This window comes from Nicotiana tomentosiformis, chromosome 12, assembly GCF_000390325.3.
Source record: "Nicotiana tomentosiformis chromosome 12, ASM39032v3, whole genome shotgun sequence".
NCBI lineage: Eukaryota > Viridiplantae > Streptophyta > Magnoliopsida > Solanales > Solanaceae > Nicotiana > Nicotiana tomentosiformis.
In genome coordinates, this window is record NC_090823.1 from 82,979,373 (window position 1) to 82,996,604 (window position 17,232).

General features: G+C 36.1%; 1 protein-coding gene across 2 annotated transcripts; it reads left to right on the forward strand.

Annotated features, from left to right (window-relative positions):
* Positions 1-1,763: 1,763 nt before the first annotated feature.
* On the forward strand, positions 1,764-11,083 carry LOC104091007 (carbon catabolite repressor protein 4 homolog 1-like). 2 transcript variants are annotated; one of them, XR_011413088.1, is made up of 13 exons: positions 1,764-2,350; positions 5,007-5,760; positions 6,202-6,288; positions 6,366-6,449; positions 6,540-6,626; positions 6,720-6,806; positions 9,175-9,228; positions 9,311-9,402; positions 9,492-9,606; positions 9,828-9,975; positions 10,122-10,273; positions 10,568-10,628; positions 10,857-11,083. XR_011413088.1 is itself a non-coding variant. In XM_009596250.4 (12 exons), exons 1-11 carry the CDS (start codon positions 2,193-2,195, stop codon positions 10,265-10,267), a joined length of 1,812 nt encoding a protein of 603 aa, XP_009594545.1. In that variant the 5' UTR covers positions 1,764-2,192; the 3' UTR covers positions 10,268-10,273; positions 10,857-11,083. The 2 variants fall into 2 exon arrangements, 1 of the variants encoding a protein (XP_009594545.1); XM_009596250.4 differs by lacking the exon at positions 10,568-10,628.
* The last annotated feature ends 6,149 nt before the right edge of the window (positions 11,084-17,232 follow it).

The following is a 17,232-nucleotide window of genomic DNA, read 5'->3' on the forward strand; positions in this document are numbered from 1 at the left end:
ACATGTACGTATGGTGGTCATACCAGCGCATAGGTGTAGCTGCTGAGGAGACTTTGTGGTGAGAAACTCTCTATGCTACGATCCGCAGCACACGAAATCACCTTCCTATTCATTTACGGTACTCTGTCTATTTTTTGTTCCAAACTGTTGTTATAGTAGTATTGTACATCCTAGTAGATGCTCATGCACTTGTAACACCAGATTTTGGGGGGAGGGGGGGTTATACTATTATTCGTGGGTGTATTTCTGTTACTACATTCGGGATTTTATTATTGATCATATTCTAATCATGAAAATGGTGATGGTATTTTCTATAAAAACAGAGAAATTTCACTTAATTATTTCACCATTGTATTAATATGTATTATGAATCGTCGATTTTTGTGTTGTTAAATTATTGGCTTGTCTAACGGCAGTGTTTGGCGCCATCACAGCCTATGGTGAGATTTGGGTCTTGACAATGTCATAGTTCAAAATCCCAAAACAACATATGTCACAGTTCAAAAACACAAAAGACCAATGTCACAGTTAATAATTCAAAATATAAACTTGGAACATACAAGGTTAGAGATGAATGAGTGTATAATTATGTTGATTCTATTATGATGATCTCCTCTTTAAACAACTATTTAGGATATAAATCCTAGAATTAGAGGTAAGGTAAATTAAATGTATTAAATTATAGAGCTAAATTCATAAATCACACATACTACAATCAATAAAACTACAGTTCCGGCGAGCAGCTAAAAATAGACAATCATCAACTATAGGTTTATTATAGAACATAGATCGCGATAACTACGATAGTTGAAAATACAGAACCCCGAAGTAGATCAGCTGGGACCAATATCCATCCTTGCTATAAAACATCTCGTTTTACAAAGCCAACTACATATAACAACAACACATACATTTCACTTCAAACAACCCATTCTTTAAACCCAAAATCACACTTTTAAGAAAAAGTAAACGATGAATTTGAAGTTAGCTAAAAATTATTAAAGTCATACAAAATCACATAATACACGAGATTGTCAATCATGATCTGCTTTTGGTCCGAAATCAACGTTTGGTATACCAAACCCGACCTGGGGTGGGTCTATGGTGATGTTCTTGAGGAGGGAGGGAGAGAGATAAAGTACTGAAAAATAATGTTTTTCTAACTTTAGTAGCTAACTCCCAAGTTTTGATAATATTAAATTGACCCCGGCCACCCTTAAACCATTAAACCATGTGTTAGCAATTTTTGGACCAAAAAATAAGTAAGAAAGAAAATAGAGGTCATTTTCTTTAATCGAATTTTGAGGAGGTCTTCCTAGCAATTCCTCTCGAGCACACTCTCTAATGAACATTAATGGATAAAATGACGGTCACGAGAAACTTGTTAAGTATAGTATTTTATAAGGTCTAAAGTCTAAAATGTTACTTTGTAATTTTATTTTTTTATTTAAAATATTTTTTATACCAAATCAACTTTCTTTATTAACTTGCATTTGTTATTTTCTTGTAGCTCTTTTATATAAGAAAATAAGCCCTCTTTATTATTACACACTTGTACCTAAACATATTTTTTCAAAAGATCATAACAATCCATTAGATTAAGTTTGATTCTATCAATTGGTTGATTTCAATGCCATATAATGGTGATAATATATACACAAGCACAACACACACTATATATTGAATTACAGACACTAATATATTTCGTTTTCTTTGATAAAGTATGTACGTATATATTTGTGTTGGAATTAGCAGGTTCAGACGACTCTCTTCAGCTCCGCCACGACCCCTCTTTCTTCTCTCTGTAAAACCCTAACTCACCAATCAATCGATTCCCCCCCTCTTTTTCTCTCTAAATCTCTCTCTCTCTCTAATCAAAATTGAACTTTCCCTCTTAACTCTTCGACCGATCTGTTTCTCCCAAATCTCTCAACTCCGCATTTGATTCGATTTTTCAATTCTTTCCCCCTGAATTTAACATTTCTTAATTCAAAATTCCTAGGGTTTTTGTTGAATTTGTTAGGTTGTTTTAATTAACGGAGTAGAGCGGCAAGCAAGGCTGGCGATTGGTGCCGAAGGCAGGTGATGGCGGATCCGCCATATGTCGGCCCACGCACACTAACTTTTGTTGAATTTGGTTGTGTAGTAAATTTGAGAAGAGAAGAGTGGGCCCTACTTTGTGAGCTACGAGAATGCTGAGTGTGTTACGGGTGCATCTCCCGTCCGATATTCCGATCGTAGGCTGTGAGCTCACTCCTTATGTGCTTTTACGTCGTCCGAATAAGGAAGTCATTTCTGAGGATGTCCCTGAGTCTGCCCCTGTTGACGGCTATTTCTTGAGATACAAGTGGTCAGTTGCTTTATTTTTTGCATTGTGTATGGATTTAAGTTATATACACTAACAGTGTAAAAATCTGACTTTTGACCTTTCATAGTAGGTGATAAGCATTTTTACCAGATTGTCACTTAATGCTTATCACGATATTTACCTACAATTATGAATTGTCTAATTAGTACGGAGCCTAAACTCCGTATTAATTTCACTGTACTTTTTGCCTTGTGATTTGAATTTTTCGGCTACTGCTTTGTATGAAAAAGGGTTACTTTGTGGCATATCTGCTTTAGCATTTTGTATTCTGTACTGTTTAGTGTGTTAGTGTTTGAGGATTTGTAGCTAGTAAGTGGAATACTAATTGTTTGAATTGATCTGAATATGTGATATAGTTGGAAATAGCAAGCTGTTCTAGGGTCTCCTAATCTTTTTATGGATTTGCGTTTCACTTGGTGTGGAATGGCATTTTTCTTTTGAGGGTGGGGGTGGGGAGAGGGTTAAGTGAGTGAACTGAAAGCTGTATACTTTTGGCAAAAAGAAATATGTAGGTTGAGGCTTTCTTATCCGTACAGTGGCCCCTGCCTTTAAAGAAAAAGGTTATGTGTCTAAAATCCCTGCCGCCACTCTCCTTCAAGTGCAGGAAGTATGGTCTGAAAGTGCAGCTTGGATTCGTTTTCTGTCCTAATATATGATTAAAATACCATGATAAATGTTATCAAAGTCTAAGCTCCATTTATGAGCTATAAGGTACAGTTTGCTTCACAAACTAATGAGTGTAGATCATTGATTTTTGAAGAGGACAAAGCTGTCATGGCATATTTTCTAAATCACATAGCTTAATGAAACTTTAAAACGTTGTGCTGCAGTGCGTTTTACCCATTGGAGCTTCATGTGTATGGTCTTATGGAAGAAGCTTCTAATTCAAGTTTTGCTTTGCTATTTTCAACTATTTTCCCTTTGATAGAAAGACATTAAATTTAGCACAAGTCACTAACTTCAAAGGCATTAGATATAGCAAAGATCAAGTCTGCTCATTGAGAATTTGCTCCCTCCGCTCCATCTTATGTGAAGATGTTTTCAAGGGCACGAAATTTAAGAAATTAAAGAAGAATTTTGATGTGTAAGCCAAACAACACTTCACTATAAAAGCCAAGCTTTTTCGGAACCAATTTTTATGTTATGTTATAATATATGTTCTCTATAATAGCACTTCGCTATAACATCCAAAATATTCGGAACAAACGAGGCTGTTATAGAGAGGTTTGACTGTATGTGCAAAGTGCCTAAATTATAGTGGTGGTGAGAGTTATGATGAAGCTCATTTTAGTTGTGGTGAGAGTTTCATATGTCTTTTCGTTTTCTCTCGTTAAAAAAAAGAATGAACTTTTATATAAAGTGGGTCTAAGTAGTCATTAAGGGTAAAATGAGGATGCTAAGATTAAATAATTTTCAAAGAGAGAAATGTGTCATTCTTTTTGGGACAAACTAAAAAGGGCAAGAGAGAGTATATTAGCAAGATATAACTGTGGATATTTCTCGTTCTTACTAAACGTTTGTCCTTAATTGGACGTGGAAGAAATCTATGTATTGGAAGATGAGGTAATTGATTATGTCAGATAAAGGATCTAAGTGCAGTAGGGTTGTCATTATTTACTCAGCATGAATACGAGCTCACTAAACACTCACAATTCATTTTCTAATATTTTTTCCTCATGGTATTACCTTACCTTTAGAGAAGACGCCCATCTGGATCTTGTTGGTAGACTCAAATATCCCAATTTCACAACTTCTGTAGCTGTATTAAAATGTTAAGAGTCAATCATCCTAGGTGTTTTAGTTGATTTCCTGATACCCCATATATCTTGTATCTCGTTTGTTAGAAATTTATAGCAAGTACATGTGTTTTATGGTCTATACGTTTTTAACTTGTTGTGGTCCAAATCTCTTGGTAACTGTTGCTTGAAGCACTAGCATTCAGTGAAGTGGACCATATGCGAATTGAAGAAAAATAAGTGCTATACGTATGCTGTTAAAGAAACAAAATGCTACTAGGTGCAGTTATTATTGAGCTATCTGTTCCACAGTCAGCTTTGTCTTGATGTGTAAAAACATTAACATTTACTCAACAGAGTGCGAGGGTGCAATGAGACCAGTCGGCTTTTAGCATGTCTATGCCAGTTTGCATGCAGTGATTTGATACCGACCTGTTGTTTAAGATTTATATTATGTAATTAATCTAGATTTTTTTCATCAGTTAGGAATCATTTAATATCTAGTAGTCTATTTGTGAAAGGAAATCCTAAAATGCTTTCAGCAATAAACCCAGTGGGCACAATTTGGCACCTGCGATTGCTTCACCAGTTTTGTTATTTATGCTTGATGTATGATAATTGTAGCAAGTTGGCGGAGTTTGTTGGACTGGAGCACCTCTTGTTTGGCACATTAAACTTAGCACTTTCTCCATTGGTAACTGTCAGTCAAAATGTTTGTTCCTTTGTGGTGCAAGGATAGCAATATTTGTTAGTCATGAGAGGGTGTACTTGGTTAGCTATTGGGACTACGTAGTTTAATTTTATTGGCAACTAAGAAGCTCTATACCACTTCATCTTTTGGGACAATATATTCTTTGTTGTTCCTGTGGTTTACTACTTCTATACGATGGGTTCTTTTGCAGGTATCGTATACAAAATGATAAGAAAGTCGCCATCTGTAGTATCCATCCATCTGAGCAAGCCACATTGCAGTGCCTTGGGTGTGTGAAGGCCAAAATCCCTGTCGCTAAGAGTTACCATTGCTCACCTAAATGTTTCTCAGATGCATGGCAACATCATCGTGTTCTGCATGAACGTGCCGCTAGTGCTGTGAATGAAAATGGAAATGAGGAGGAAGAAATATTTGGACGATTTAATAGTACTGGATCTGGTGTTATAAATTCAAGCTTGACTTCTTCGCAATCAAGTGGCAGCTTGGCAAATGGAACCGCACCTTTATACCCTGCAGCAGTAACCCAGAGAAATGGCGGCGAAACCTGGTTTGAAGTTGGACGGTCTAAAACATATACACCAACCGCAGATGATATTGGTCACGCACTTAAATTTGAATGTGTTGTTGTAGATGCAGAAACAAAATTACCTGTTGGACCTGCTAGTACCATATTGACGTCCCGGGTGATTCCAGCTCCATGTCCAACTCCACGTCGCATGTTTTCCGTTAGTGGAGTTGATATTCCCGGACATCTGGATTTAGATGGTCGATTGTCTTCTTCAGGAACTTTCACTGTGCTCTCCTACAATATTCTGTCTGAAGCATATGCGACAAGCGAATTATACAGTTATTGCCCCTCTTGGGCTCTTGCTTGGACATATCGTAGACAAAATTTATTGCGTGAAATAGTGGGCTACCGTGCAGACATTGTTTGTCTTCAAGAGGTAGGGAGTAATATCTAATATTGGGAATTTCATTTTTAAGAATGGGTTATTTTTACAAGTTCTGTAAAGGTCAAACTAATTTCAGTATCTTGTGATGGGTAATTTTCCTAATTTGCTCTTTACTCAAAAATATTCTCATTTTCTTCCCTCAATGAAATGATAATTTTGCTTTTTTGAACTTGATTGGCTACTAAAGGCAGCTTCTCATTATTCTCAAAAAAAAAAAGAGGCAGCTTCTCTCATCAGTTAAGTGTTTTATATTCTTAAATAAATTAAAATACAAGGTTACTTTTCATTTAAAAATATATAAGGGTACTTTCCATTATAATTTTGTGGAATATAGACATGTTACCTATCTCAAAAAAAATTGTGGAATATAGGAAGTACCTAAGAAAAGGAGGAAAATACTTTTGTGTCATTGCTGTATGCTTCAATTTTCAGGTTCAAAGTAATCATTTTGAGGAATTCTTTGCTCCTGAGCTGGATAAACACGGTTATCAAGCTCTGTTTAAAAGAAAAACAGCAGAGGTTCGTTCTGCTCAATGTAAGTTTTGCATTTGCGGGCTTTTTGAATTTTTAAACCATCCTACTCTTCTCATGTGCAGGTGTTTAATGGGAGTATTAACAATATTGATGGCTGTGCTACATTTTTCCGCCGAGATAGATTCTCACATGTTAAAAAATATGAGGTACGATGAGTGGAGAAGGCCTTTATTTTTTTATAGTAGAAATGATGCACTTGTTTCATAACAAATAATAATCACATGCTTCATTTGCAGGTCGAGTTCAATAAAGCTGCACAATCTTTGACTGATGCTGTGGTTCCCATTGCCCAAAAGAAGACTGCATTAAATCGTTTGGTTAAGGTATCTTCCTGAATTTTTCTATGGTTTATCTTTGGACTGTCTGAATTTAAATTCAGAACTGGACTATTATCTCTGACGACTTCTCTTTAATAGGATAATGTTGCACTTATAGTGGTTTTGGAAGCAAAGTTCAGTAACCAGGGGGTTGACAACCCTGGGAAGCGTCAACTAGTTTGTGTGGTAAGGAGTCTGATTTTTTATTTCATCTTCTTCTTTAGCACTGTGGTAAGGAGTCTGATTTTTTATTTCATCTTCTTCTTTAGCACTGAAATGTTCAGTTTATTTCTCTCTGAAATAAAGGACTTGTCTTCTCATAGCCCCATACTATGCTGGCAACTCCAATTTATCTATCATTTCAAGTGACTTTTGCTCTTCTTTTTAGTTGTTGACATCTTTTGTTTGTACAATTCAGGTTGTTTGTTTGATGGATTTTCTTACTGCTAAGCATGCACTGCTCTTGCTACATGCATTAGCTAAAGAAAATTCAGGGATGCCTAAATGTCCAATGTCCCACATACATTTATGTTGTGAGCCTAGTACAATGCGCAGACAAAATCATTAGCTGATTATACATACCATCTCAAATCCACTAAATTCTTTTCCCTTTAGTCAATAAAATTGCCACTAGGAAGTGTAATGCTGAAGTCTGACCTGGAAAAATGTGAGCAGGATGTAGAAATTGGACCCATATAGAAAAAGGTTATTTGTGAAGCATTTATATCTCTAAAAATGGTTATTTGTTAATGGATTTTTTAGGTTAAAGCATGTTTTTGATTTAGAAGGTTTCATGTACTGAGTTGGGCACCATTTTTGGTGTCTGCTTGATTGGCTGTAGATATAATGCACTATGCTATGATAGGTTGGTGAAAAGTCCGTGTCATTTAACTCCTATGACATTTCGCTGCCCCTTTGTCTTCATTTCATTTTTTTGGCTGAGGTAGCTTAAGGTTTCTCAACTGCTGTAGATTTGTGTCCTCTAATTTTAGTAATCCATTTTGGGATTTCAAGTGCTTTATTCCCTTTTTATAAATATTATTTGCGATTAAAATTGTCATAAGCTGAAGAAAGATGAGAAAGCGTTTGGTGTATAATCTTTTAGAACCTAAGCTTGAAGAAAGTTGGTTAAAGATGAACTATCAAAATTAATGTGGACTTTGAGGCAACCTAAGTGTAATGGCCCAGTCCCAGCAACCGAGGTATTGTTCGCTTTGGCCCAACCTTTAGGCCTCATGGTTGTTTCTCCTTGGGCTTTAACCAAAAGGTGCCTCAGTGGTTGAACCCTGAACTCGCCCTTATATGCATCTAATGTTGTTCTCCTCATTCCGATGTGGGATTTTCTTAAGGCAAGCTTCACAACGAACTCGATTTCGAGTTGAACCGCCAACAGTACGTGGGCTATTATACAAAGCCGCCCAATCACTTTTGTAAAATAGCTTCCTTACAGTTTCTCGTGTCTCTGGTGCAAACTCATTTTAGAATATGTATAAAGGACTCTTCATTCGTATATTATGAAAAACTCTAGTAGGGCTAGGCCTCATGCTGTGTTAACTTGCAGCTGCGCAACCTGTTCAACCAGTGGTTCTGGTTCTCTAAATTACAACTTGCTATGTTATCTCACCCAATTTTCTTCTTGTTTTTGCCTAAGTTGCTCCGACACGGCAGTTTAGGTTCAACACCTGTGTCGACACGACACTAGTATGGGATCTGTACCGGCTTTGGTCAAACAATTTTGGGTTTGACCACGACGGATGGAAAAATTCGAGACGAGATACAATTTGATTCCCGAAATCAGAACCAAAACTAGGGTAAATTTGAAAAAAAAAGCATATCTTATCTAGGAAATCAATCCTTTACTTATCTACAACTTGAGAATAAAAAAGAAATTCATACTTTACAAGCTATATGTAAGTATTCCACAAATTTTTTCATAATTTAGAGATATCTTTATAGTTTTATTTTTTTGAGTTATTTTTAGCCGGATCCCCGCATCCGTACTAGGATCCGTATTCCTGAATCTTAGAATTTACATCTCAAAGGATCCGGCCTCTAGATCCGCACCTGTGTCGGACACCCGCACTCGTGTCCGAGCAACTTAAGTTTTTGCCCTTGGTTGCTGCATTCTATGTACAATTGAAATGCGTTGAAAAAGAATATATGATTTTCTGATATCGGATAGGCAGTTTGGAACAGATGCTTGGATAATAGTAGGCCCTTTTAGATCTTGCTCCCTTTAAAGAATATTAATTCTAATTCAGCTCCTTTCACATATCTACCATAGAAGAAGAATGCCATTTCCAATATGTTCAGTGAACAAGTTACGCATCTGATTGACTTGTTAATATTTGTGGCCATGCCGTGATGAATATTTTCCTGCTTGAGTTTTTGTTTTCGTTAATAAAGTCAGTAACACTGATAAGTACCTCTTGTGGAATGTCAACGATACATCATAGAATTTTATATTCCTGGGATGGCTTAAATGAATGTAGATCATAATCTTTTATCCAGCTGATGCATCTAATGAAATTACTCCTTCCATTTCTGTATGCAGGCCAATACACATGTAAACGTTCAGCAAGAATTAAGGGATGTCAAGCTTTGGCAGGTTGCTATTCAATACATTACTTATAGGTCTTTCCATTCTTTTTTGGTTCGCAACTCATTGGCTAATTTGTTTTACTTCTCAGGTTCACACACTTCTTAAAGGACTTGAAAAAATTGCTGCCAGTGCTGACATCCCAATGCTGGTCTGTGGTGATTTTAACTCGGTACCTGGAAGGTGAGTTGCTGTTCCCCCAAGCCCTCCCCACTTCATAGAAATAACAGGCTGGAAAATTCCCATGCTGATGTGAAGTTGTTATAATGCAGTGCTCCTCATACACTTCTTGCTTTGGGGAAAGTTGATCCAATGCATCCAGATTTAGCAGTGGATCCTCTTGGTATTTTGCGTCCACCTACAAAGTTAACACACCAGCTGCCATTGGTAAAACTTCAATAACTTTTGGAAGGCTTCCATTACCGTTCCTGCTTCTCTGCCACTGTCTCTTTTGCTTTTCAATCTCCACATCCACCTTTTCCAGTGTCGATATGTTTCCTCCAAATTCTCTTCTGTTTCCAAGAGCAAAACTGAAGCAACTAAATTCTGTATTAAGCTCTGCAAGATATATTAAAACATTTCTTTTGTTGTGGCATCCTTCTCTGTAGGTTAGTGCTTATTCATCCTTTGCCAGAATGGGGGTGGGACTTGGACTAGAGCAGCAAAGGAGGAGGATGGATCCTAATACCAATGAGCCCTTGTTTACAAACTGCACCAGAGATTTTATTGGCACTCATGATTATATATTCTACTCAGGTATAGCGGAAAGTTCTCTCCAATTGAGTTGACAATGTATTTGTTACTGATGTTTTCATCATAAAAATATTTGGATGATGCAGTATTTGTATGTCTTTAAAGGAATGTGTCATGAAGGCTAATATGTGTGATGGTTGTTCTTTCAGCCGACTCATTAACTGTTGAATCTTTATTGGAGCTCTTGGATGAAGAAAGCTTGAGAAAAGACACTGCACTTCCTTCTCCAGAGTGGTCGTCTGATCATATAGCACTCTTAGCTGAGTTTCGCTGCAAGCCTAGAACTAGACGCTGATCATGGGTTTGTACTCTTTTCCTCGTTATCTAAACATATCATTTCCTTAATTCAATAACTTAATGATTCTTCCTTTGGTGTGAGGGTTGCGGGGGGAGGGGGTTTGGTGGGTACCCAATTGAGGAAAAGTAAAGGAGAAAAGGATCTTTGTCTAGTTTGATTGAACTACAACTGTGGTCTTGATCCAATGATTTTATAGTTAGGACCGGCCTAGTTAAGTGGCTGGGAAATGGTAAACATTAGGCTTCTGGCCCCAGGTCATTCAATTGATAAGTGCAAATGTTATTCGTGTTACCGGAAGTGTCCATTCGTGTTTTGCCATCAAGTGATGTGAGTGGGTCGAAAATTATTAGTTGAACAGGTTTGCAAGCAGCATGCTGTTGATTCTATTGTCAGTAATGGTATTTGTGTTCAACTCGATCAATTTCATTATGCAGTGAATTCTAATTTGTTTTTATTGTTAGGGGGTAACTGCCTTCAAGTTTGTACATCTGTTTAAGGCTGGCTTTATTTATGGGTTAGCTTTGTGTTCTGCATTGTGTCACTAAAATTTTTGGGAGCATTAACCTTCAATATCAATTTGCTACAGGTCTTGCTGCAGGATGAATCCAAAAATAGAAGCAGAAACAATTACAAGGATTAAAGATAAGTTATTGTAAGAATAGTAGATGAGCCGCCATGTTCTTTTTTCTTTCTTTTTTTCCCGGTATCCCTTGATGGTATAGGTGTTGAGCTTCTTTGTATCATGCTACCCTTGATCTCATAGAAAAATGATGATAGTGTTTAATCTTATTACCTTTCCCAATTTTAGAAACATCTCTTACCGTGTCTACCTTTCAATTACCTTTACGGGCTGCTTCAACATTTGACGACTAGCTACACTTAAAAAGCTAGCTTTTTTTTTTTTTACTTTACCGGCCCTGAACATTTCCAGAGGGTCCGACATGCCAAGAGTTACAGTCTAGTGGGTTCACTTCGTTGACCACCAAGACTTACAGTCCAGTGGTTGTCTATGGGAGTCTCCCACAAAATTGGTGCGGTTCAATACTTATTGTTCTCCTTTCTCTTTCCCTGATCCTCCATATAATATAATAGAATTAAGGAAAGAAATCACTTCGTGGAAAGATACAACGAATGGACCAAAGTAATGTTATACCAGTAGTTCGAAAAGATTGGATAGGAGCAAATAGAATCTGATCATAATATCTTGTAGTTTCATTAATTCTTCTGTACTTTGTCGTACTGTGCGTGGGAAAATTTTGGAACATTGAGTTACAGTATTATTTTGGATTTTAGAACTAGAAGTTTAAGTTTTAGGTATTTAATTGTGGATATATGATATGTTTTAAGCATGACCAAACTTAAGTTTGACCTAAAATGTCAAAGGAGCTAGAAATACTTGTACGTTGAGTTAATACCCTAAAATCTCTTTAGCCGTTCATGTTTTTGTTAGATTTCAACTTGAACTATCCGGTGGCTACAAAACCCTCCCGAACAACATCTCTTTAGTTATTAAAAACTCCCTCGTTGATTATTTTGAAAAAATATATGAGATAGCTTGATTAAAGGCGCGTGAAAGATGAAATTATCCATAAAATTGCCCCACCTGGCATACTCTAACGGTTAATTATCATTATAAAATTCAATTTCTTTTTCCTTCAACTTTCTTTATATTCTTGGATTTTGTTTTCACACCTTAGTAGTTCATTTTTTTTTTTACCTTTCTTCTTCCTTTCATCTTATGGGTTCCATCTGAATTTTCTCTTCTCTTATTTCTTATAAGATGACCTTTTTTCCTAATGTTTTCGTATTCATTTCTCCATAATTTCTCTTTCTTGTCAAACCCTAGTTTTCTTAATCCCAAATTTCGTACTAAATCAAAATTCACTGTGAAATCGAAGGCTAATGAGGAAAAAAGGAGATTGAATTGAGGTTTAATAGCGAGAATCCAAATTCACAAAAAGGGTAACCGAAGTCGAAGGAGATGGAAGAACAAAGGCTTTTACCCATTTTTTAAATTTTGATTATTAGCTTAGATCTTTAATTAAGCTGTAATTAGATTAGGCTTAATTAATTAGCAATGTGTCATAAACTTGGCACATTTTAAAGTTAATTAGGAGCGTACATCATACACAACTGTAATAATTAGAGAGATATAGTTTATGGAGGTTTGGGGACACCGGATAGTTTAAGTAGGAAACTGATAAAACGTAATAGTTTAGGGTGGTTTTAGGGAATTAACTCTTATTTTTTTGGTCCGAGTATTGAAGAATCACCAGTATGAGCGGGGTCATTTGGTTTGTCGTATTAAGAACAATAGTCATGGCATGATGTCGGGACCTAAAGTCTCACTGGAGCCATGATGGCGCCTAACATTGTTTGCTTGGCAAGCCAAGAATCGATATGCGGAATTAAACTTCAACAACAATAATAAATAATCTCTAATAGCAGAATAACATAAATAACTGAAGTCATAATGACAATACAATTGAAACCACCAAAAACCCAAAACCTGGTGTCACCGAGTGCATGAGCTTTATAAAGTACTAAATACAAAGTTTGAACAAATACAATACTGTCTAAAAGACTAAACAATAATAACATAAGATAAAGTAGGGGACTTCAAGGGCTCAACGGAACAACAATGCTACCTCCAAATCTCCAAGCAAATTCGAATAAATAGCTCACTAACAGCCATTACTATCAGCGATACCTGGATCGGCACATGAAGTGTAAAGTGTAGTATTAGTACAATCGACCCCATGTACTCAATAAGTAGCAAGCCTAACCTCGAAGAAAGCAGTGGCGAGGTTGGCAAAGTCCGATGCTCACTTTCAACAACCAACAACAATAATAACAACATAATATGATATATAAGGAAAAGCAGCTCGAATAATAACATGCTCAACTCTAACACAATAAGAGGAGAAATATGCATGCTTTTCAGGTATATCAGTCAAGACACAAAGTTTTCCATAAAAATCACTTAAAAAGGGATTTATCAAGGTAAACTGTGATTTCAAGCTTTATACATCAAGTAGAGATATCAAATAACAATTAGTATAAGAAAAATACAACTCTATGCCTGCATGTCAAATATATATGACAAAATCAACAATATCACAATTTGATCATTAAGTATACACAATCTCAGCATGCTCATAGTGCCTTGTACAAGTACCCCCTCAATCATGCTCTCAACACTCTCACAATGCCTGGGATAATACATACCCCTGGATCATCACAAACACACACTCATCATTGTACGAATGCATGGCATAAGTCCCTCACTAAGCACATCTCATGTGCTTGCACTCACAGGACCCAAAGTACCATGGGTTATCATCTGACTCCGGAGGGGCAGATCCAAACCCAAGCGTTGTTAAAATCGAAAGTCAACAATCAATATCACTCAGTCCAATATGAGGGGCCTTAATGCAATCGTCACCTCAGTATCAATATCAACATGGCTTTATGGCCAAGGTCAGTCATCAATTTGCTCAATATGGTCCAAAATCAATCACCAATCTCCTCAAGTCTCAATATGTTAACATCTCATAGTATCATAATCAACATACAGCATAGAATATATCAACGTGCCACGACTCAACTCAAATCAGTGTCTCATACAAGGACACTATCAACATCTGAGATAACATATAAAGAGTACACAGAGACAGAGACATAACATGCGAATATATTATCATAATTGAAAAATATGACTACGGCTAAGGAAAATAACTTAACATAGTAAAAATAGTCCTATCATGTCTCAAACAGATAAGCAAATATCATAGACATTATTTTTAGGATGAATAATAGCTCACATAATCATATAAGTGAAGGAAATACGGTATCAAAGATGCATGATAGTAAAACAAGGCATATAATAGCCTAAGGTCTACCCGGATCATAAATAACCACGGTGCATGTATATACGCTCTTTACCTCGTATATGCATCAATCTTAATATATAATAAGCATCATAGCATACGGAAAAATACCTTCAAGTCAAGCCTAGACAAGATACTTACCTCAAACGAGTGAGAATTAATACTCCAAGAATACGTTGCCTCTAAAATCGACCTCCGAACGGGTCAAACCTAATCAATTAACAAACCTCGGTGTTAGATAATGCCAATGGAAATAACAACGTTGCAAAAAGACACGTTCTTTAATCAATTTAATAAAGTCAACCAAAAAGTCAATCCGGACCACTTTCCGGAACCCGATAATACTCACAATTTTGACAACCCATTTGAATACGAGTCCAACCATAAAAGTTTCATTCAATTCCGATTCCGAATCGGGATTCAAATCTCATTTATTCACTTTTCAAAATTTCTTATAAAAATCCCAATTTCTTCTTTAGATTCGTCAATCAAATGCCAAAATCGAAGATAGAATCATGAATAATAATCAAATCCAGATTAGGGATACTTACTTAATCCACTTGGGTAAAAATCGTCTCAAAAATTGTCTTTATCTGAACTCCATATCTCAAAATATGATAAAATGAAGTTATGACAGAAATAGAGAATTAAAAGCCCTCTATTACAGCTCCCTCGCACCTGCGGACCACTTAGCTGCATCTGCAGATCCATAGGTGCTGAACATTATCCGGATGTGCGGCTTGATTCACAAAGCCAACCATCATAGTTGCGAGGAAACATTGCCGCATATACGATCTCCTCTACTGTGCAAATGCGCGAAAAATCCCACAGATGCGGTCGCACATCAGCAACCAATTTCCGCATTTGCGGTACTACCTCCTGCCGCTGCAACTCGCATCAGCGGCCAATATCATGCACCTGCGGCTTTGCAGGTATGACCAATTTCATGCAGGTGCAATGCACCAGTTCAGCAGCTGCCAACCATCTGCAATGTTTCCCTGGATGGTCCAAACCCACCCGAGCCCTTCGGAACCCCGCCTAAACATACCAACAAGTCCAAAACATGACGAAGAATTACTCGAGGTCTCAAATTACACAAGGGAACATTGAAACCACAAATTGAACCTTATTTCAAACTTATTGAACTTTCCAAACTTCTAACTTTCAAAATACGCCGATTACGCCGAACCACGTCCAAACAACTCGGAATGACTCTAAATTTTACACACAAGTCATAAATCACTATACGAATCTATCCCAAAGCTCGAAAACCAGACAGACCTCGATAACCGCAAAGTCAACTATGTGTCAAACTTATCAATTTTCAAATATTCAAAAAATTTAACTTTTGGTAATTAGCCTCAAAATCATCTAGAAACATCAAAAACTAATTTCGGGCATATGTCCAAGTTTTAAATCTCCACTGGGACCTATCAGAACTATCAAAATTCTGATCTAAGGTTATTTACACAAAAGTCAAAATTGGTCAACACTTTCAACTTAAGCTTTCAAGCTAGGAACTAAGTGTTCCAAATCACTCTCGAACTCTCGCGGGAACCAAACTACCTGCACCCGCAAATCATGAAACATCAAGCATGACTACAAGAAGCATCAAATAGGGGGAAATGGTACGAATACACAAAACGATGGATCTGGTCGTTACACATAAAATTCTGCATAAGTTATGTGGTCGTGGATTTAATTTTATGCGGGTTATAATGTGAAATAATTATATGTTTTAGTAATACATGAAAAAGAATATTTAAAGACAAAAAACCTCTTAAAGTAGGTAATTCTTGCATAGTAATTCTTAGGCTTTTGTTCATTGGTACATCATATAACTACTCTTTGAATAATCTATGTATAACTAATAGGTGAACCAAATTATCCCTTAATATACAAAACTTCTTGCTGCACATTAACTTTGCTTTGTCTTAGAAAGTTAGCATGAACGGACTTAATTGAGGTTCTTCCGGTTTCTACCAAAAATAAAGAAAAAAGAAAAATTTGTGAACGAAGCTGACATTGATAGAGTAGTCTAAATGGATAGTTCAGACAAAAAAGAAAGCAAAAACTCCTAGTTCGGGTCCAAACACGTTGCATTTCGAGAGAAGATTCTAAGCTCCCGTTTGACCATAAAATTTGGTAGTTTTTTTTTAAATTTATCTTTAAATATCTGTTTGTTTATAGATTTCAACCATTTTTTGGTAAATTTTAAAAATAAAATATTCAAATCCCAAAAGAGCTCTAGAATATTTTTTGAAGTTCTTGAAGTTTTTTACTCACAAAATTTTAAATTCTTTTCAAGTAAAATCCATACCCAAACATAATTTTAACTTCAAAAATCATTTTTCATCTCATCTTAAAAAACTTATTTTTTCAAGTTTAATCCACATCTATGTCCAAACGCTAGCTAAAATTTGTGCAAGTATAATTCTTTTAAAAATAATAATTTAACAAATCCACATTGTGCAAACACATTGGGCTTATAAATCCACCACTAAAGGTAAGAGATTCATACAATGATGACTTTATGTTTTTCATAGTAATGTGGTTCTATTTACTTCTATGGATATACAGTTAGAAGTTGTTGCTTGAAGTTCCTTGATGTGTCGAGAACCATTTTTTCTAACCAAAGTATTAATACTTCAACGGCTTCTTGGAGCTCATTGTTTCTTTATTAAAGGGATGGACCTTTTACTAGGATTCGAATCCAATGAAGTTCTAACTATTCATTAGAATAAAAAGATCTAATGGATCTTGTAGGATTTTCAAGAAATTCTTTAATTTTAATCATATGCTTTCTCATGTTCCGTGAATAGCGAGACATTGAGGAATATCCAAAAAGGAATTTTGGAAATTATCTCTTTTCGTTTCGTTTGAAAAAAGGAAGTATCCCAAATAATCGATCTTTCTATTTTTTATTGAATCTCTCTTTGATTAATCAATGTGTGATATTTTGAATCCTCATTTCCAATGAAACCCAAATAATCTCTGGATTTGATCAGATGATCCTTAGCATAAAATATCAACAAGTAATTAGTGCTGGTTTAGTTTGATAAGATAACAAAC

Coding starts and splice junctions, on each gene's coding strand:
- LOC104091007 (XM_009596250.4), top strand. CDS start 2,193: ATGCTGAGTGTGTTACGGGTGCATCTCCCGTCCGATATTCCGATCGTA. Junction 9,607..9,827: donor TAACACACCAGCTGCCATTG/GTAAAACTTCAA, acceptor CCTTCTCTGTAG/GTTAGTGCTTATTCATCCTT. Junction 9,976..10,121: donor TGATTATATATTCTACTCAG/GTATAGCGGAAA, acceptor TTGTTCTTTCAG/CCGACTCATTAACTGTTGAA.